At 39.5% G+C, this 23,000-nt stretch overlaps 2 protein-coding genes across 5 annotated transcripts in view; one reads left to right on the plus strand and one right to left on the minus strand.

Moving 5' to 3' along the window:
- LOC134535071 (ester hydrolase C11orf54 homolog) overlaps positions 1-800 on the minus strand; it is a 17,409-nt gene extending 16,609 nt beyond the window's left edge. Inside the window, exon 1 of one of the 2 annotated variants that reach the window (XM_063373915.1) lies at positions 317-800. The gene's annotated coding sequence lies outside the window, so the exon portion shown is untranslated. The remainder of the gene's footprint in view (positions 1-316) is intronic. The other variant, XM_063373916.1, reaches the window with a different exon arrangement.
- The window catches only part of LOC134535072 (uncharacterized), a 28,869-nt gene continuing 6,153 nt past the window's right edge, over positions 285-23,000 (plus strand). The window contains exon 1 of one of the 3 annotated variants that reach the window (XM_063373919.1): positions 285-440. In XM_063373919.1, coding sequence (XP_063229989.1) covers positions 410-440 — 31 coding nt within the window. In that variant the 5' untranslated portion in view covers positions 285-409. The other 2 variants (XR_010075572.1, XM_063373918.1) reach the window with 2 other exon arrangements.

Genomic DNA, 23,000 nt, shown 5'->3' on the forward strand with positions numbered 1-23,000 from the left:
CTGCCTTTCTTCACCACCTTCTTGACCTGCTTTCCCCACCCCAAGTCGCTCTGCAGGATCACTCCCAGGTACTTGTACTCCTCAGCTTCCTGGATAACCTGTCCCTTCCAGCAGTACACTTTTCCCTCCAACCTTCTCTTCCTCGTGAACCTCACCACCTTCGTTTTCCCTAAGTTTATCCCCATTTCATTTTCTCTCGACCAGCGTATTTTTTTTATCGACTATTGCAAAACACGAACCTCATAAATAAATAATGATCGCAGGAGTGCAATCGACGTTAACATAATTCATTATAACAAGAGCTTAGATACTGTACCTTTTTTTATGATTATTTTGAAATTCAACGCCAGTACGACACAATTATAGTTCGGCGTTTAGTTGGCTGTTTCACTAGCAACGAACGGCGGAGATGTCCCCCAAAATCCAAAATAATGATAACGGTGAGCTAATTTTTTGAAAATAATAATATCCGCAATTTGCAGCAGCTGGCAACCTGCAGCCCTGCACGCAAAACTTGGTTTTTTTCCCCTCTTTTATCATGAACCTTTATCATCTAATGACAAACATTTTCTCCCGCCCCTGTCAAATAAACTAATAAAATTTGAACCGTACGGGTGGGCATAGTTGGCATGTTATTGAGTTTATAAAATGTTTTAGTACTTTGAAATTTTTCGTGACTAGTGTAATAACAATAACGTATGTACTGCGGCAAAGTAAAACTTTGCATTTAATAATTTCACAAAAATCATTTTTATCGGAGTTATTTTAAGTAAACGAACGTAGCGTGTCAATGCGAAAAAGTTGCGAAAAGAGTGGAAAACTGTCCATGAACAGTAGAAATGGTCTATATAATCTATAATCTAAATACAGTTTTGAAAGTGCAGGCGAATAATATTTGGACAGGTGCATGACTGTATTTGTGGATAGGCGGTAAAGTTGAATACAACAGTGTTTTGACTTTTGAAATCATAACTTACCGATGGATTTTGTAGGATTCCTAGGACTTAGCAAATAAATTTTAAGTTATCATGCACACGATTTTTGTATGTTTTTCATTGCGTTGATTGATTTTCCAGTTAGGTAGTAAATAATTTGTGGGTGTCCACGGCTGTATAGGGAGCTCGGTAAAGTTCTATATTGTATATACCAACACCAACACCGGAAACAAGATGGCGCAGGGTGATGGGCAGAGAAAAATACTACCGCAACCAAAAACATCATAGCAAAATGATAAAAAAAATTAAAAAAAACAATGGCAAATCATTTAATAAGCACGTAGTAGAATTACTAAAACCCGCAACAATTTTTTTATTAAAATAATTAAGAGATAATGGTCAAACTAAATAAAAAATCTTGAAAATGAAATCATATAAATATATTAATTCATGGGAATAAAATTACCTAAGGATTGTCCAAACATAACACATGATTCCAATGTTAGCTAAAGGTATCCTTTACAATTTGTACCATCCACAATTTTAAGCTGGGCCGTGAGATCTTCTGTATATACTTTTACCAACAAAAAAGTGCGCCGAATGACTGAAGTAGCCTGCGCGAAATGTGCTCGAATTAAATATTTTTTTCCTTCATTCTCTATCTAAAAAAAAAAATGTTTCAAATAAGCATACGAAAGTGAAGGTTCTACTCAGCAATAAACCAGAAAATATTTAAGCTTGAAAAATAAGTACTTTAAAAAAAAACTCTAGCTAAACATCGACCATTCTATTCCAAATTTTTATGATAAATTTTAATTCATAGGGATCAAACTAAGGATTGTCCGAACATGACACATTATTCTTATGTAAGCTAAAGGTATCCTTTACAATTTGTACCATCCACAATTTTAAGCTGGGCCGTGAGATCTTCTGTATATACTTTTACCAACAAAAAAGTGCGCCGAATGACTGAAGTAGCCTGCGCGAAATGTGCTCGAATTAAATACTTTTTTCCTTCATTCTCAATCTAAAAAAAAAAAAAAAAATTTCAAATAAGCATACGAAAGTGACGGTTCTACTCAGCAATAAACAAGAAAATATTTAGGTTTGAAAAATAATTACTTAAAATAACTTTAGCTACACATAGACCATTCCCTTCCAAATTTTTATGATAAATTTTAATTCATAGGGATCAAACTAAGGATTGTCCGAACATGACACATGATTCCAATGTAAGCTAAAGGTATCCTTTACAATATGTACCATCCACAATTTTAAGCTGGGCCGTGAGATCTTCTGTATATACTTTTACCAACAAAAAAGTGTGCCGAATGACTGAAGTAGCCTGCGCGAAATGTGTTTGAATAAAATAATTTTTTTCTTCATTCTCAATCGAGAAAGAAATGTTTTACAATACGTATACAAATTTGAAAGTTCTGCTCAACAATAAACAAGATAATATTTTAGTTTTAAAAATAAGTACTTAAAAAAAAACACTTATTGAACATGGACCACTGCAGCGAGATTTTTATTATACATTTTAATTCATAGGGATCAAACTAAGGATTGTCCGAACATAACACATGATTCCAAGGTTAGCCAAAGGCTTTCTTTACAATTTGTACCAGCCACAATTTGTAGCTAGGCCGTGAGATCTTCTGTATATACTTTTACCAAAAAAAAAGTGTGGCGAATCACTGAAGTAGCCTGCGCGAAATGGGCTTGAATAAAATAATTTTTTTCTTCATTCTCAATCGAGAAAGAAATGTTTTACAATAAATATACAAAATTGAAAGTTCTACTCAGCAATAAACCAGAAAAAATTTATGTTTGAAAAATAAGTTCTTAAAAAAACGCTAGCTAAACATGGACCACGACAGCCAAATATTTATGATAAATTTTAATTCATAGGGATCAAACTAAGGATTGTCCGAACATAACACATGATTCCAATGTTAGCTAAAGGTATCCTTTACAATTTGTACCATCCACAATTTTAAGCTGGGCCGTGAGATCTTCTGTATATACTTTTACCAACAAAAAAGTGCGCCGAATGACTGAAGTAGCCTGCGCGAAATGGGCTTGAATAAAATAATTTTTTTCTTCATTCTCAATCGAGAAAGAAATGTTTTACAATAAGTATACAAAATTGAAAGTTCTACTCAGCAATAAACCAGAAAATATTTTTTTTGAAAAATAAGTTCTTAAAAAAACACTAGTTAAACATGGACCACGACAGCCAAATATTTATGATTAATTTTAATTCATAGGGATCAAACTAAGGATTGTCCGAACATAACACATGATTCCAATGTTAGCTAAAGGTATCCTTTACAATATGTACCATCCACAATTTTAAGCTGGGCCGTGAGATCTTCTGTATATACTTTTACCAACAAAAAAGTGCGCCGAATGACTGAAGTAGCCTGCGCGAAATGTGCTCGAATTAAATATTTTTTTTCCTTCATTCTCTATCTAAAAAAAAAAAATGTTTCAAATAAGCATACGAAAGTGAAGGTTCTACTCAGCAATAAACCAGAAAATATTTAAGCTTGAAAAATAAGTACTTAAAAAAAAACTCTAGCTAAACATCGACCATTCCCTTCCAAATTTTTATGATAAATTTTAATTCATAGGGATCAAACTAAGGATTGTCCGAACATGACACATTATTCTAATGTAAGCTAAAGGTATCCTTTACAATTTGTACCATCCACAATTTTAAGCTGGGCCGTGAGATCTTCTGTATATACTTTTACCAATAAAAAGTGTGCCGAATGACTGAAGTAGCCTGCGCGAAATGTGTTTGAATAAAATAATTTTTTTCTTCATTCTTAACCGAGAAAGAAATGTTTTACAATACGTATACAAATTTGAAAGTTCTGCTCAACAATAAACAAGATAATATTTTAGTTTTAAAAATAAGTACTTAAAAAAAAACACTTATTGAACATGGACCACTGCAGCGAGATTTTTATTATACATTTTAATTCATAGGGATCAAACTAAGGATTGTCCGAACATAACACATGATTCCAAGGTTAGCCAAAGGCTTTCTTTACAATTTGTACCAGCCACAATTTGTAGCTAGGCCGTGAGATCTTCTGTATATACTTTTACCAAAAAAAAAAGTGTGCCGAATGACTGAAGTAGCCTGCGCGAAATGGGCTTGAATAAAATAATTTTTTTCTTCATTCTCAATCGAGAAAGAAATGTTTTACAATAAGTATACAAAATTAAAAGTTCTACTCAGCAATGAACCAGAAAAAATTTATGTTTGAAAAATAAGTTCTTAAAAAAACACTAGCTAAACATGGACCACGACAGCCAAATATTTATGATACATTTTAATTCATAGGGATCAAACTAAGGATTGTCCGAACATAACACATGATTCCAATGTTAGCTAAAGGTATCCTTTACAATTTGTACCATCCACAATTTTAAGCTGGGCCGTGAGATCTTCTGTATATACTTTTACCAACAAAAAAGTGCGCCGAATGACTGAAGTAGCCTGCGCGAAATGGGCTTGAATAAAATAATTTTTTTCTTCATTCTCAATCGAGAAAGAAATGTTTTACAATAAGTATACAAAATTGAAAGTTCTACTCAGCAATAAACCAGAAAATATTTATGTTTGAAAAATAAGTTCTTAAAAAAACACTAGTTAAACATGGACCACGACAGCCAAATATTTATGATAAATTTTAATTCATAGGGATCAAACTAAGGATTGTCCGAACATAACACATGATTCCAATGTTAGCTAAAGGTATCCTTTACAATATGTACCATTCACAATTTTAAGCTGGGCCGTGAGATCTTCTGTATATACTTTTACCAACAAAAAAGTGCGCCGAATGACTGAAGTAGCCTGCGCGAAATGGGCTTGAATAAAATAATTTTTTTCTTCATTCTCAATCGAGAAAGAAATGTTTTACAATAAGTATACAAAATTGAAAGTTCTACTCAGCAATAAACCAGAAAAAATTTATGTTTAAAAAATAAGTTCTTAAAAAAACACTAGTTAAACATGGACCACGACAGCCAAATATTTATGATTAATTTTAATTCATAGGGATCAAACTAAGGATTGTCCGAACATAACACATGATTCCAATGTTAGCTAAAGGTATCCTTTACAATATGTACCATTCACAATTTTAAGCTGGGCCGTGAGATCTTCTGTATATACTTTTACCAACAAAAAAGTGCGCCGAATGACTGAAGTAGCCTGCGCGAAATGTGTTTAAATAAAATAATTTTTTATTCATTCTCAACCGAGAAAGAAATGTTTTACAATACGTATACAAATTTGAAAGTTCTGCTCTGCAATAAACTAGAAAATATTTAAGTTTGAAAAATAAGTACTTAAAAAATCTCTAGCTTAACATGGACCATTGCATTCCAAATTTTTATGATAAATTTTAATTCATAGGGGTCAAACTAAGGATTGTCCGAACATAACACATTATTCCAATGTAAGCTAAAGGTATCCTTTACAATTTGTACCATCCACATTTTTAAGCTGGGCCGTGAGATCTTCTGAATAAATACCGACAGCTGTTCTTTAGTATTTTTCGTCACATTATAAGCAACGACAGTTGTAAGACACAAACTGTAATATTGAAAATCATTATAGTGTTGGACTTATATGTAACTATTTTTAGGAAACAACCGAAGTCATTAATGCAAGTTAACGATTCTAAATAAATAATTGCTTTCATAATAAGTCTCTTTTCAAGCGAGCGGTTTTGAGAGAAAACTATTGTGCACAACCACTGAAAATAAACTGTAAAATAAACAGTGAATTTAACCAATTATTTTGCTATTAAATATTTTTTTTATAACTTACGTCTTCTTTCAGACTTGTAAGATGTGAACTACGGTCACATCATTACCATGGACAGTTACTTGCCGTCGGAGTGATTCACTCAGTTTCTAGTGTGAGGCTAAGTTACATTGCACGAGCGTCGGTGGGTCTGGCTACGTGAGGCTTGGTTTCATGTGACACCTAACGGCCGTGCTATAGCGACCGAGAAGACTGAGCGAGTGTTGGAGATTGGAACCAGGTCTGCCAACTATCCACCTGCCTAGTGAGTCCCTACTCGCCTGAGGACAAAGGCGAGTACCACAACTTAAAGCGCTGTTTGCTGATCAGCAGTGGGTACCCTACACCCGGAGTCCAGGGATAGGTTTGGGATTGGTACTGGGTCACCAGCGAGTAGCAGAGCCGCGAGCGAGTCGCAGTCCAGGCCGCTGGTCGTGGCTGATCCTGGGGTTGCGCCCAGGACCCGGAGGAGGAGAGAGGACCAGGCACAAGCTCAGGCATTCCTGGACGAGATGAACAATCGCCTGGAGATGCGGCCATATCGCTGAGCCGCGGACCGAGAGGCAGTAGTACCCATTGCCCTCCCGAGTACCTATATTGGCGTCGACTGACTGGTCTCTTCGTGAACTAGCGAACTTAAAAAGGACTGAGGCTGCCTGTATTATTAGGACTGTTAGTGTTCAGAGGGCAGCCTGTCGTAATAATATATTAGTTATAAATGTAATTTTCATGTGGTTTATGTATTTTAATACTAGCTACACATTAGGTTTAATAAATAGCTCACCGAGGATGATTGTTCTTTAAGACCTGTTGTGTTTATCTTATGGCCAAGGTATGAGAGAGATTTGTCGTGGACTGGGAGCAGTGTATGGTTTTTTCCTACTCGTGCCTGAACTGAGTTTATTTTGTTACCAGAGTAGTGGCCAACGAGTCGCCAGTAAACATGAGAGAAAGGGAATGCAGGCCATGTTGGAAATTATGTTTAAATTGTTTGTATTGTTATGGTTGAAATAATAACTAGCTCGAGTCCATTCTATTGTGAGTGGCCGAAGCGCTGGCACCTGCTGCACTGCGTGTGGCGCCGGACGCCTGTAGTCGTCTACTCTTATGAGCCGCCTGCGAGCTCGCGTAGGGCGCGGATGCGCTCAGGATCGCAGGCCTGAGGCGCCCTCGCTCTTCTGCCTGGTCCCGCGGTTTTCCAGAAACCGCAAGTTATGGACAGATAGTCGTAGGGCTGTGAATTCCTCCTGGAGAAAGTCGGTCGGGGTTTTAGGAAACAAAGGTTTCAACCTGTGAAAAATTTGTCCAAAGCTGAATTTTTGCACAGTGGTAGAGTCGACTATGCTTAATAACACACCGAAAGTTTACCGCTGTAGACCTTGTGCGTATCACTGAAAATTACCATTTAAGTCCTAGATGACAGCGACTTGCAGCAGTTCATTAAAATGCTTCCCATTTACGCACTTTTTACCGTAGACTCTCGATAGCTATATGAAAATAATCTTAAAGCACTAATTCTCACATTTATAATGAATAAAGTTCTAAGTGTTAATATTAAAGGTAAGAAAAAAATGTTTAATTAATGATATATGTTTTTTTACATCAGTCAAGGCAATAAAAAGACAATTCACTTAAAAATAAAGGGTCTTACGCAAATATTTCTTGAAAAAAAGTTATTGTATAGTTCTTAAGATTTACAGGGACATATCTCTCAAAAGTCTAGCTTAATTTATAGGATCACTAGAGACTCCTGAGCTCATCAATGTCGTCTACGCACTGCGACAGAGCCACAGCCGCAAGCGCTGTGGCCACTCTCACTCCCACGAAATCGAAGATTTTTAATTTTTGTAAAATTTGCTCCTAACTTAAATTTAAAACAGTGGTAACATTAAAGTTTTCTAGTAACATTTGAAATGTTTACCTCCGCAAACCTTGCGCGGAACACCGAAAAACGAGAAGTTAAGTCCTAAATAATACTTTATTAACCACTCAACAATATGGTACTATAACGTAACCAAAACTTACTCAAAACATTATTCTCAATGATTAAATTGAAAAATCTTTCACTACGTTTGACTAAATATGCTATTTATTCAATAATATTAGAGGAGAGGTGTTATATATATAAAAAAAATGAATAAATGGAAATACGTATTACAAAAACACGAAGAGCACGATGTGAAAACATTAAATAAAAGTAGTTGCAAGGTTCTTAAACTTTAAATTAGTTTATTTGTTGAGAGTCTGGTACAATGTGTATGACCGCTAAAGCGATCCGAGCCGCGTAGTGTATACTACTGCGAGGTTGTCGAAGTAGGCTCGTGTCGGGACGAATTTCGCTGTAAAGAAACAAAGGTTTTTAATACATGGAAAATTATCCCAAAGAAGAAATTTTGTACAGTTGTAGAATGAACGTTTCTTAGTAACATGTCAAAAGTTTACCGATGCAAACCTTGTGCGTCACGCCAAAAAAAGCAGTTAAGCCCAAAATGACAATTTTTTGCAACGATCCACAATAATGGATATTGCAAATGCAGTTTATGGAGTAGACTGACAGTATGGAACCCAAAATAATCTAGAAACATTGCCCTATCTGAGGATAGTGATAAAAAGTACAAAATTTAAACATCTTTCTATAAAATAGACAATTTAAATCATTAAAGTTAACGAATTCACTTTCATTCAATTTTCAGGAAATATAAATACATTTTACATAAACTTAAAGAGCCCAAAATGGAAATCGCTTAAAGAAAACATTGTTTCATATTTATTCATCTTTAAATTGGTATATTTGTTAAGTGTCTCATACAATTAGTCTGACCGCTGAAGCGATCCGAGCCGCGTAGTGTATACTACTGCTCGGGTCGGGACGAATTTCGCTGTAAAGAAACAAAGGTTTTTAATACATGGAAAATTATCCCAAAGAAGAAACTTTGTACAGTTGTAGAAAGAACGTTTCTTAATAACATAACAAAAGTTTGCCGTTGCAAACCTTGTGCGTCACGCAAAAAACGAGCAGTTAAGCCCAAAATGTCAATTTTTTGCAACGATCCACAATAATGGATATTGCAAATGCAGTTTATGAAATAGACTGACAGTATGGAACCCAAAATAATCTAGAAACATTACCCTATCTGAGGATAGTGATAAAAAGTACAAAGTTTAAACATCTTTCTATAAAATAGACAATTTAAATCATTAAACTTAACGAATTTACTTTCATTCAATTTTTAGGAAATATAAATACATTTTACATAATCTTAAAGAGCTCAAAATGGAAATCGCTTAGAGTAAACGTTGTTGCATATTTATTCATCTTTAAATTGGTATATTTTTTAAGTGTCTCATACAATTAGTCTGACCGCTGAAGCGATCCGAGCCGCGTAGTGTATACTACTGCGATGTTGTCGAAGTAGGCTCGGGTCGGGACGAATTTCGCTGTAAAGAAACAAAGGTTTTTAATACATGGAAAATTATCCCAAAGAAGAAACTTTGTACAGTTGTAGAGTGAACGTTTCTTAGTAACATATCAAAGTTTACCGATGCAAACCTTGTGCGTCACGCCAAAAACGAGCAGTTAAGCCCAAAATGTCAATTTTTTGCATCCACAATAATGGATATTGCAAATGCAGTTTATGGAGTAGACTGACAGTATGGAACCCAAAATAATCTAGAAACATTGCCCTATCTGAGGATAGTGATAAAAAGTACAAAGTTTAAACATCTTTCTATAAAATAGACAATTTAAATCAAAAAAGTTAACGAATTCACTTTCATTAAATTTTAAGGAAATATAAATACATTTTACATAAACTTAAAGAGCCCAACATGGAAATGACTTAAAGTAAAAGTTGTTGCATATTTATTCATCTTTAAATTGGTATATTTTTTAAGTGTCTCATACAATTCGTCTAACCGCTGAAGCGATCCGAGCCGTGTAGTGTGTACTACTGTGAGGTTGCCAAAGTCGGCTTGGGGTCGGGACGAATTTCGCTGTTAAGAAACATGGAAAATTATCCCAAAGCAGAAACTTTGTACTGTTGTAGAATAAACGTTTCTTAGTAACAAGTCAAAAGTTTACCGATGTAACCCTTGTGATCACACCAATAACGAGCAGTTAAGTCCTAAATGATAATTTCCCAAACGATCCACAAAATTGTGTTTAGTAAATAATTTAATAACTTCATAAATACTTTTTTTAAGTAGGCTCTCAGTATACAGCAAACTTGGTTTGCCCTCAAACGCCATACTGCTACGGTAATAGGAATATGAAATCACTACAGACAAGATTTTGTTCCGTTTACTATGGTGAAACCAGAGCTAACCGAGAAATGACCGAACGTCCCGGAAAGTTGTGATATTTGACGATATTGCGCGAGTAGCACACCCGTACGTGACTACAGAGAATGGATAGTTTCCCTAACCAATAGGATTTCTAGTACGAACACCCTCTCACAGGTAGGGTCATAAAATACGGTCAAAATCTTGCAAAAACATCCACCACTGCTCTTTGCCACTAGCAATCCAACGACGTCAGCTAGGCGCAGCACTCGAATACATTAACTTATTAAAAAAAATTAATATGTAATGCTACCTATACATTTTACAACACAACTCGTGTTTTATCTATTTTCTGGAAAAAAAACCCTATTATTATAGGAATTATGTTGTAAAAGTGAAAAAAAAAACTCAGAGTACATTTACGATGAATCGTTTTATTCAATTTTTATGTAGTAAACAGATTTTAAAGAAGTAAATATATAATTTTTCATTTTGTCGAATACAGGCTACATTAAAATTGTGCATTGTTCTGATCGAAAATAAAACGATGTATCAGAAATAAAAAAAATTTTATGCTAAAAAAATAATTTTTAATAATAAAATTTTTGAAACAGAATAAATCCATGCAGATATAAAACCAGAGGTCCTCTAGAGTTTTTCATTTACAAGTTCCAAGCAGAAATCGTTTATTGTTAATTTTATTGTATCAAAAACATTCATTTAAGAAAAAAAATGCATATCTCATTACATGTAACATAAATAAACCCTCTCATATGAATTAGCTATGTTTTAAGTAATCCCTAAATAAGACCAAGTTGAATGAGTGTCGCAGTACGCAGTGTGTCGCAATGCCGCGCTGGAACGGCGGTGGCCGTGATAGATCAGTACGGCCGCAGTACACTGCAACGCTCGGGCCGCTTTAATGAGCCAACTAATTACGTTAGACTCTTTATAAATATACTGTCTTAAAGCTAAAGGTATAACCAAAAACATTTATTTGGACATTTTTCGCATTGGACTCTTCAAATTGGTGTAAATAGTATTTTTATCTGAGTGGCAAAGATAAAAAATAATATGTCATGAATTAATCGCTTAATATCACATCTTTAATATTAACAATTTATGCTTTTTACAACATTAATGGCTGTATTAGAGTCTCAAGATTATTTTGGTAGTTTTATGGACAGTCTAAATTAAAAACTGTACAAATGGGTAGCATTTTAATGGACTGATGTAAGTCGCTGTCATCTAGGACTTAAATGCAAATTTTCGGTGATACGCACAGCGGTAAACTTTCGGTATGTTATTAAGCATAGTCAAATCTACAACTGTGCAAAAATTCAGCTTTGGACAAATTTTTCACAGGTTTGTGGCTTTTTAAGTCTTGGCCGCGCGGTGACACTCGGCGATGGAGCCGTGACGAAAGCGGTTTTGGCACGTGTGCTCCTTTGAGCGCATGAAATACCCGCGGGTACTGGTGCCCCTCGTCACTAGGGAGGGAGGGGGGCTGTCGGTCGTAGAGATCTCCCGACCGTGGTAACCGGCTGTTCGCTCGTGCTCAGCCCTGAAGGGGCCTCGCAGTCCGTCATTGTAGTCGCGTCACTCATTGTTCGTGCGGCGGTCGCCTATTCACTCAGGGCCACCCACTGACCTTCCCCCCGGGGCTAGTTAACTGGGTTCAGACAAGGCTACAGGAAAGCTATATCCCAGGAAACAAAAGTTTGTGAAAACTTTGCCCAAAGATGAATTTTTGCACAGTGGTAGAGTCAACTATGCTAAATATATACCGAATGTTTACCGCTGTAGTCATTTAGCGTATCACCGAAAACGTGCAGTTACGTCCTAGATGACAGCGACTCACAACAGTCCATTAAAATGTTTCTTATTTACGCAGTTTTTAACATAGCCTCTCCATAAATGCATCAAAATAATCTAGAAACACTATTTCACACATTTATGTTAAAACATGTGCCAAATATTAGTATAAAAGGTTTGATAGAAATCGATGAAGTAATAAAAAAAGTGTTTTTTTCTTTATCTCAGTCAATGACATAAAAATATGAATCACATTAAAATAAAGGGTCCGATGTAATAATTACGTTAAAAAAAAAATTTGTGCATATTTCGTAAGCTAAAATGTGATATATATTTGAAGAGGCTTGAGTAATTGATTAAATCGCTAGAGCGATCCGAGTGTAGCATTGTTGTGTACGTATTGCGACAGTGCTACAGCTGCAAAGGCTGGGGTGACTTTCGCTCCCATGAAATCGAGGTTTTGTAACCTATGAAATATTCACCCCAAACTGAGATTTGGTACAGTTGTAATATCATCTTTTTCTAGTTACATGTTAAATTAACCTCCGCAAACCTTGTGCTTTACACCAAAAACGTAAAGTAAAACTTTGAATAATAGCTTCTTGAGTGCTCCACAATATTGCATTCCGTAAACATTATTACTGTAGTGAACCAAACAAAATTTATCTAAATATATTATTCAACGTGATATAATTGAAAAATGTTTCATATTATGAAATATAATTATCAAATGAATGAAAATACAGATAACATAAACCTGAATGGACCGACTTAAAAGACGTTAGAAAAGATTGTTGCATGATTCTTAAGCATTAAAATGGTATATTGCTCTGACTCAATTGATCTGACCAGTGAAAGGTTCCGAGCGACGTAGTGTGTATTGTACTGCGGGAACCTAAAGTTGCTCGGGTTGGGGCAAATTTCGGTCTTAGGAAACTAAGGTTTTTAATGTAAGAAAAAATATATAAACGCTGCCTTTTTCAACAGTGGTAGAATCAACATTTTTTAGTAACATATCAAAAGTTTTCTGCTGCAAACCTTGTGCATCACACAGAAAACGTGCGGTTATGTCGTGCTTAGATGTTGCGAAGGCCCTGCGTCGCATTAAAAGTGATGCGGTCTGTAATGACAAAAAAAAAAAAAAATTAAAATGCTGGATATAATGTCACCATTTGTTGTATCTGTTATGGAGCACATTTTTAATGCAACACTTACTACAGGTCAATATCCGACTATATGGAAGTACTCGTTTATTAAACCAATTCCAAAAATTAAATCTCCAGAATAATCCAAAGACTTCCACCCTATAAGCATCCTACCTGCTGTTTCCAAAGCTCTTGAACACCTGGTGCATCAGTAAACATGTACATACCTATGAAAAGGAAATCTTTTAGATACTTTCCAGTCAGGTTTCAGACCTGGTCACAGTACCACTACTGTTTTAATTAATGCTATGGATAATATACGTCGTGTTATTGATAAGCGGGTACTAACGATTTTAACGCTGCTTGACCTCAGTAAAGCTTTTGATTCGGCAGACCATGCCCTATTACTAAGTAAAATTTCAGTTCTCTACAACTTCTCTCATAGAGTTTGGCTTGGTTAGAATCCCATCTTAACGTTCTTTGCCGATGTGTCGTCCTTGATAGTGAATTGTCCTGCTGGCTCCTTGTAAAAGCGGGAGTTCCTCAGGGTTCGATTCTTGGTCCACTTTTATTTGCAATTTTTATTAATGACTTACCTAAATGCCTCATTACTTGCCAATATCACATGCACACAGATGATGTTTAGATGTTCAGATTTATCTTCATACCAAAGCAACTGATATTAATCAGTCGATTAGTTTTGTATATTATGATATTGCTTCTATTTTGAGATGGGTAAGTGCCAATAAACTCATGTTGAATATTGACAAAACACAGGCCATAATAATCGACTCTGCTCTCATGATATCCAAAGTAACTTCTTTTAAACGTAATAACTTGACGCTTGGAGGAATACATATTCAGTTCTCTTAGGTTGTGAGAAACCTGGGAGTTATGATAAATTCAACTTTAACCTGGAAGGATCAGGTAATGCAAATTAGCAAGAAAATAGAGATCTTCGTGCATTGCTTATGATGCTTATACATTTTTCTCCCCTCCCCCTTCCACCCCTCCCAGCATTAAAACCATCCTTATTCAATTCTTAATTATGCCGCACTTTGATTACTGCGATGTTTTGTTTCCTGATTTGACTGATAAATTAGCAAAACGACTTCAGAATCTCCAGAACTCCTGTGTAAGATTAATTTTTGACGTGAAAGCGTCTAATAAATCGATGAACGCCGATTGCACGCACGAAAAAGTGTCCCGTAACGCACATTGTCCCACTACGATGTGTCCCGTTACGCTCATTGTACGCTTGTGCCGCATCTCTCTTCCACTCGATTGGAACAACCATCGATTTGACTTTTCAATCACGTTTTCGTCGTTTGAATTATTAATATTATGTAATTTAACGATCGTCCACCGATTTTCAGCACAATCGGTACGGTTATTTAAAAGTAATATTGAATTTTCAAATACGTTTTTGTACGAATAATGGTGTTTTACAGTTACACATAATAATTCAAATTACTCCCGGGATCTTTTGCACAAGGTTTAAAAAATATTGTAACACATTATAAATAAGTTTGGTGTATTTGGGATGCGTATTTTTTATAAAATCGTATTATAAAAAAGAAATTAAATTATTCCCCTACGGTGCTGTCATCTACGGTGACGGACGCGAACCGAACGAATCGCGCTATCTATCCTCTTTTGTACGAACAATGGTGTTTTACAGTTACACATAATAATTCAAACTAAACCCGGGATATTTTGCACAATGATTTAAAAAAATATTGTGATACATCATAAATACGTTTGGTGTATTTGGGATGCGTATTTGTTATAAACTCGTATTATAAAAACGAAATAATATTATTCCCCTACGGTGCTGTCATCTACGGTGACGGACGCGAACCGAACTAATCGTGCTATCTACCCGCTTCCGTGGTAACCAGGCACTCGTTAATACATATTTTCCTTTGTTTATCGCGAGAAGCGTTATTATTAATGAATTATAAATAACATTTCGTGCCCGGGGCCACAATTGCATATCATTTTGAGCACTGGAAGACATAAAAACGTAAAATATTCTCGACGAATTTTAATCTCGGCCCCAGCGCTCCACGAGCGTCTGGGTTGGAGATTAAAGCCGAAATTCTTTCTTAAACTTACTAATACTTATTTTATTAACTGCTAGGGCATTTTTATTAAATTCTACGTTTAATTTCACGACGAACAAACTTCGTCGTTAAATGTGTAATTGCGAAAAAGCGTAAAACATTCTAGACGATCTTGAAGTTAAATAGCAAACATGTATAAAAGTTATAGTTCAAATAATCTCTTCGGTAAAGTAATAAACATATTTGAATTAATGAGTGCAAATAAAAGTAAATTTATCAATTAAATTGTAGATTTCATTTCAATCCTTCTTTGTGTCCATACCAAATAGTGATAATTCAATAAAAATGATTCAATTTTATTCATAAAAGTATGCAATCATTTCATCAATGTTTTGTTATGACGTTGTCACGTTAAACTATCGTCCGTAAACCGACTTTACTAACAACCAATTTTTTTAACCTAAAATCACGAGACCATATAACTCAGTACTGTTGCAGTGTGCTGATGCGCACTGCTTCCGTCACATCTTATTAATTACGTAATGTCTTTTTTTGTTTTCTTTCACCTCCTGTGAGTGCGCCGTCCCTTGAGCGGAGTATTACCCCTCCTTTTCTCCCTCCAGTGTTGACGTCAACGTGTCCCCTCTCTAGGCGCTTGTGGTGCGCGGAAGGATTTTGCTTGTCGCTTGTAACTATGCATGTGTGTGTTATTACGCCGGACTAATTTCCTTAGAGTATAAAGGGGCTGGGCGCGCTCGCCTCGTTCTTAGATAGTACATAGTTCTAGTGCGAATAGTTTGTCGCGGGTGGTGCGTCCGGTCACCGGTCATGGGTGGGTGAGTGTTGGTGTGTAGTGGCTTGAATTCCCCTTCGCTTACGTTTGGCCGCCACGTTCAAAATTCTAAATTTTTCTTTTTTCATTTATACTAGTTCTTGTCCTCGGCGCCGCCCATGGCCGGGAATCCGGCCCGCTCCCGTCTTAGGAGGATATGTACATTTTGCACTATCGGGTTTTCTTCTGTTGCGTCTCTCGTATACTTAACGTAGAACGTGCCTCGCTTCCTTATATTGTCTGCTTAGGCTCACTATGAAAATGTGCGCGATGCGCCCAACCCCTGCAGAAACACTGTTCCAATATATACGTTGTTAGAAGTAATTAAAGACACGTTTCTGAAGACACGTTTCTGTGTCACTAGTAATATTTACGTATGTACTTTAAAGTCTGTAACCACTGTTGTATAACCGAACTAAATTATACGCCCCACACGCGCGTGTGCGAAGTTAGGAGTAGAATTAAGTATTCAATGTTAACCTTAAGGTAGTACTGTTTGACATATAAGACTTCTCGCCCGTGTAGCGAACACATATTGTAAGAGACACGGTTTGACGACTACGGTCACGCTCTACTTAATATTGTACTGTGTAGCTTAACGTGTTGTAAACTTTTGTATTCATGGAATACTTATGTATTCTTAATTTTATATACCTCCCTTTTGATGAGTTGGGATCTATTAAAAAGATACTTGAAATCTTTCTTGTATATGAGTAGACTAGTGGTCATCCCTTAATGCACAGTTACCCTTACACCAAGATATACTCTATTTATGCTGATTGATAGCCGTATGCTCCTCCCCGGCAGGTTGGAAAATATCACGACTATATGGGAGGAGTCTGGGATACTTGCTTTAGTAAACGTACATCGTGGTATGTTTCAACCTGCGCCACTCTGCTTACTTGGTGAGCAGCAACGTAATATTAGCTTAACAGGTGACCACTAGATAGGTAGTGTAATGGCCAGTTCCTCAGCCGCCCCCGCCGTCGGGTGGGTTTACACTTTGCGTAGAGAAGATTTGTTGGATTAATTGGGTGATCACGGGCTGGAAGTTGGGGAATCCGAGACCGTACGCGAGTTGCGCATACGTGTAATTGCTCACATGCGGGAAACCGCAGCCGCTGCGATACACCCTCCTGTCGGCGTAGCACTTGAACCCAGAGCCGCGCCCGTATTTAGTCAAAAGATGTTCCTGTCTGCGCTTAAGACCCTGCCGCGCTTAGAGGGAAATGTCCCGGACGCGGTTCTAATGCAATTAGCGGAAGCTAGCAGGATGTATAACCTGAAGCTGGTGAGCGAGGCCGATTTTCTCAAAGCCTATTTGAGTAAGTGTAGCGACGCGTACGTTTCGCTTCTCAGTGAAGCTATCACCGCCGGCTCTTCCTTTGACGTCTTTAAGGCAAATGTTTTAAAATTGGTTTGCCCGCCCAGAGTACTGGAAACGTGTAAACGCAAATTCGTTTACCGTTTTCAGCGGCCCCACGAGTCACTTTCAGACTTCATAAACTCTGTTAGTCTTTTCGCAGAAGCGCTAGATCTCGGACTCCTGGAGGAAAGTTTAGTGGAAATCATTTTGGGGAATTTATCTCCGTCTACTCTGCAACATGGTTCGATGCTCTCAGTCCCCACCACCATGTTGGAGCTGCGCGCTTGGAGCGTAGAAATTCAAAACAGACTTGTAGCGCATGAATGTTATGCGAAAGAATTTCCCAGTGCGCCCGGGTTGAGTAGGCGCGCCGTGGTTCCGTCTGGGGACCATGCATCCGCAGGACAAGTTTTTCGCGCGAGAGACCTGAATCCGCGAAGCCCCAGTGTAACTCGCGCAACTCACGCGGCGAGTGTAAGTGCACCCGTCACGCAGCGCATGGCCGCTTCTGCTCCACCTATGGAATCTAATGGGCTGGCGCCCCGCAGCGGTCGTTATCGGTGCAGTAATTGCACGAGATACGGACACCTCGTGTCTGATTGCACTGAACCCGTTCGTGACGTCAGCCAGCGTCTTTGTTTCCGCTGCCGCAGCCCCGGCCACTTTCGTGACCAATGTCCGGGAAACGCCGGAGGACCGCGCGTGTAGGGATGCGTTGCGGCCCCAGTGCTGACGGTAATTTCTCGGTGCAAAATTCCCTGCTCTTTGCTAATGTGTTCCTTTTTGGATTTTCTATTTTGGCGCTCGTAGACTCGGGGGCTACTCACTCTTTAGTCAGTGATAAGTTCGTTGAACAACTCCTACAACGCGTCCATTCGAGGCATTTTTCTATTAGCGAACACGCTCGCACAAGTATTTGCTTGGCTGATAACAAATTGCTTCATGCTACGTCTCTTCTAAATCTGCATCTTAAAATAGACAGGTTTTCATGGCGGCATTCTTTTTTGATTGTGCCTAACGTTTCCCTTCCAATGATTTTGGGATTGGATTTTTTAGGGAGAACGCGAGCCAGGGTGGATGTTGCCAACCGTAAAATCAATTTTGGTTTTGAACCCCTTTTCGACGTGCCCTTGTGCTCGAAAACCCTTTCGCGTAATTATGTGCTTCAAAGCGATCAAGTTACGCCTGATACCGCGGAGGATAAGATTCTGCAGGATCTCCGTATGGAGTTCCCGGATGTCCTTACGAAAAGAATTGGAAAATGTGACTTGCAGCCGTACAAGTTCTATTTGAAAGACGTGGAACCCGTTAAATCTAAATTTTTTAAGCCTAACCCCATACTGATGACTAAAATGAGAGAAATTCTTGACAAACTTTTGAAAGCCGACGTCATAGCTCCTTCAACTTCAAACTACAGCACCCCTACCTTTTTAAAGGTTAAGAAAAACGGCGTAGACTACCGCATTGTTCATAATTTTATTCCCTTAAATAGGAAAATAATTAACGATAATTTTGGTTTGCCCACCGTAGAAATGGCCCTACAACAATTGGGAAAGAGCAAAATTTTTTCCGTTATCGACCTCAACAATAGCTTCCACCAGTGCCTCATAGACCCTTCTTGCAGACCCTACACGGCCTTTTCTACCCCTTGGGGCCAGTACGAATATAAAAGAATACCCATGGGAGTAAAGTTTGGTAGTCAGGCTCTTAGCCGGGTCCTAGACCACATTCTGCGAGACGTTAAAATGGTTTTTGCCTTCAACTATATCGATGACATCATCATCTATAGCAATTCCTTTGGTGAACATATGCAGCATTTGCGCGAGGTTTTTTTGCGATTACGCGGTGCAGGCCTCACCGTCAATCCCGAAAAAATTTCGCTGGCGCAAAAGTCCGTCAGGTTCTTGGGGTATGTGATTGCCGAGGGTACGTTGTTGATGGATCCGGACAAGGTATCCCCGGTAGTAAACTTCCCGCGCCCCCGGAACTTGAAGGGCCTGCAGCGTTTTTTGGGATTATTGGGGTACTATTCGCGCTTTATACCCAATTTTGCGCGACTGTGCGCGCCCCTGAATTCGCTTCGGAAGAAACACGTCCCCTTCACATGGTCAGAGGATTGTGATACTGCTTTCAATAAATTAAAGGCAGTCATAGCGAGTCCCCCAGTCCTCATTCTACCCGATTTCGATAAAAGATTTTCTCTACATGTGGACGCTTCTTCTCTAGCTTTGGGCGCGGTGCTTAGTCACGAAATCGCCGGTTCCTTCAGACCCATTGCCTACGCCAGCCGAACTTTGTCAGATGGGGAGAAACGGCTCGGTACATACGAGAAGGAGGCCCTTGGGTGCCTCTTCGGCGTAGAGAAGTTTCACTCCTACCTCGAAGGGTCCGAATTCGACCTGTATACGGACAACCAGGCCCTTAGTTGGTTGTTTAACCACCCCAACCAACTGGGTAAGTTGGGCCGGTGGATCCTCCGCCTATCCCGATTCGATTTCGTTATCCGACACATAAAAGGAACTGAAAACGTAGTCGCTGACTCGCTTTCACGGATGTTCAATCCGGAAGAATTTTCTGTTGATACCCACCTTTCGGAGGACGATAAGCTCACTAGCCCACTTGTCGAGGCTCACGTGAATACAAGTAGAATCTTTCCGGAATCCTACGTTAATGTTAAAGAGCAACAGTCTACAGATCCTTTTTGTAGTGACATTCGTCGCCAAATTAGTGCCGGCGCCGACGTACCCTATGTTTTTGAAAACGGTGTCGTCTTTTACACAGGGAAGTTGGGACGAGCGCGTAAAATGTTAGTACCTGTTTCACTACGCCCCCTGATCCTTAAATACTTTCACGGTTCTTTTCTGGGCAGTCACTTCGGCATCTCGAAAACGTTTCAAAAAATTTCCGCTCATTTTGCCTGGCCCAATATACGCGGCGACGTACGTCAATACGTGCGCGCGTGTCATGATTGTCAGGTTTCCAAGCCCCCCTCTTGTGGGAAAATAGGGATGTATGCCGCTGACCCTCCCGTGGCCCCCTGGCACACCGTGCACGTCGATATATTCGGGCCGTTAACCCGGTCTACGCTGGGGAACAATTGCCTATTAGTTCTAGTTGATATTTTTTCAAAATTCATTATCCTACTACCTCTACGGAATTTCAAAGCAGCTACGATAACTCGCGCTCTTCGGACGCGAGTCTGGCAGATACTGGGAGCCCCCGCTATCATCGTGTCGGACAACGCTTCTTATTTCCGCTCAGCGGAATGGCAAGCCATGTGCATGGAGTGGGCCATGAAGCCTGTTCACTCCAGCGCTTACTTCCCCCAGGGGAATATGTCCGAAAGGGTGAATAAAGTCCTAAAAAGCGTGTTCACAGCTTATTACAGAGAAGATCAGACTCTATGGGACCGAGACATTGAATTTATTTCGATAGGCCTCAATAGTGCTGTTCATTCTGCCACTGGGTTCCCCCCCTCTGTCCCGTTTTTGGGCCGCAGTTTCGCTCACCCTCTCCTTAATATCTGGGGACTCCCTCCCGTAGATGAGGCTTGGGACCCTTCAGCACTCGAAGCTATCGTAGATTCCGTGGCAATTAATTTGCAAAGGGCCAGGGAACGGGTTTCCGATGCGTACAATACTGGCAGACATCCGAGCGATTTTCAAGTAGGCGACCTTGTTTTGGTACGCAATTTTGCGCTCCCCTCAAAGATTGGGAAGCTGGGCTCTAAGTTTATCCCCCCCTTTGTCGGCCCGTATAGGATCTCTAGGTTTCTGGGGGCCAACACGGTGCTCTTGGCTAAACCCGGCACACGAGGGCGTCTGAGGAAAAGCCACGTTAGCCATTTAAAAGCGTATCATGCTTAACAATAAATCGTTTATAGTATAGTACACGCGCGTGTTCCAAAATTTTTTTTTTTAATCTTGTAAATTTGTAATCTATTACGTACGCTTGGTTTTGTGGTTGGCGTGTGGGGTTATAATCCTTTTTCAATGTATACTTGTTGGTGGCTTATGTGCGTTAGAGTTGTGAAACAACTTTGGTGTATCTTCTGTATCTTTTTAGAGTTTATTATCTATATTTATGGATATGGCAGTAAAATATTGTTGATTTCTCTTAAAGATTGTGTATTAGTGTTCCGCTTATGCGCCAGAACAGTGAAGTTCTCTTTCCCCCCTTCCGATACTCCGACTCAATTCGCGTGTGCTTCGTCTCCCCCCCCCCCCCCAGCTAGCGCTTCGACTTGTCATCGCCGATCACCTTAGCCGACTTGCTACGGGAGGGCCGGGCCCGCCCCCCCCCCTCGTACGTCACTGCCTGAGATCCACGCTTCGCCGCTTTCCCCCCCCCCCTTCCCCTTGCCGCAGTCTTCGCAGTACCGTGCTCGCCATCGCCGCCGCTTACTACTGGTGGTCCCGGATGCTGGAACTTCGGATGCTTGAAGACGCGCCTTTGGGGTGAGTCAGTTGCTATTCCCCCATCGGCGCACCGCACGTACTCCTCTCATTGAATCTCTCGTCAACAACGTGAGGCGTGGCGAGTATATTGATAACTCTGATACCCGACTCAACGACTACATGCTCCGAGTCGTTGACTGCGCTAACACTGGGAGCCACGGCATTGTTCGGAACGCAATCGTGTCGAAGGAAGGAGCACAGTGCGCTAGTTTGCCGCCTGCGCAACAAGATGCGGGCACGGGAAGTCTTCTTCAAGATCATCGTACCCCCCCCCCCCCCCCCCCCCCCGTTTGGCCGCCTGCATGTATGCGATTGCCGAAGTCTACACCTTCCAGCACTTGTTTCGTCAGGGGTGTGTTCTCCCTTAAGCGAGGGTGGTTGCAGTGTGCTGAGGCGCACTGCTTCCGTCACATCTTATTAATTACGTGATGTCTTTTTTTGTTTTCTTTCACCTCCTGTGAGTGCGCCGTCCCTTGAGCGGAGTATTACCCCTCCTTTTCTCCCTCCAGTGTTGACGTCAACGTGTCCCCTCTCTAGGCGCTTGTGGTGCGCGGAAGGATTTTGCTTGTCGCTTGTAACTATGCATGTGTGTGTTATTACGCCGGACTAATTTCCTTAGAGTATAAAGGGGCTGGGCGCGCTCGCCTCGTTCTTAGATAGTACATAGTTCTAGTGCGAATAGTTTGTCGCGGGTGGTGCGTCCGGTCACCGGTCATGGGTGGGTGAGTGTTGGTGTGTAGTGGCTTGAATTCCCCTTCGCTTACGTTTGGCCGCCACGTTCAAAATTCTAAATTTTTCTTTTTTCATTTATACTAGTTCTTGTCCTCGGCGCCGCCCATGGCCGGGAAACCGGCCCGCTCCCGTCTTAGGAGGATATGTACATTTTGCACTATCGGGTTTTCTTCTGTTGCGTCTCTCGTATACTTAACGTAGAACGTGCCTCGCTTCCTTATATTGTCTGCGCGATGCGCCCAACCCCTGCAGAAACACTGTTCCAATATATACGTTGTTAGAAGTAATTAAAGACACGTTTCTGTGACACTAGTAATATTTACGTATGTACTTTAAAGTCTGTAACCACTGTTGTATAACCGAACTAAATTATACGCTCCACACGCGCGTGTACGAAGTTAGGAGTAGAATTAAGTATTCAATGTTAACCTTAAGGTAGTACTGTTTGACATATAAGACTTCTCGCCCGTGTAGCGAACACATATTGTAAGAGACACGGTTTGACGACTACGGTCACGCTCTACTCAATATTGTACTGTG

This window comes from Bacillus rossius, chromosome 8 (assembly GCF_032445375.1).
Source record: "Bacillus rossius redtenbacheri isolate Brsri chromosome 8, Brsri_v3, whole genome shotgun sequence".
Lineage (NCBI taxonomy): Eukaryota > Metazoa > Arthropoda > Insecta > Phasmatodea > Bacillidae > Bacillus > Bacillus rossius.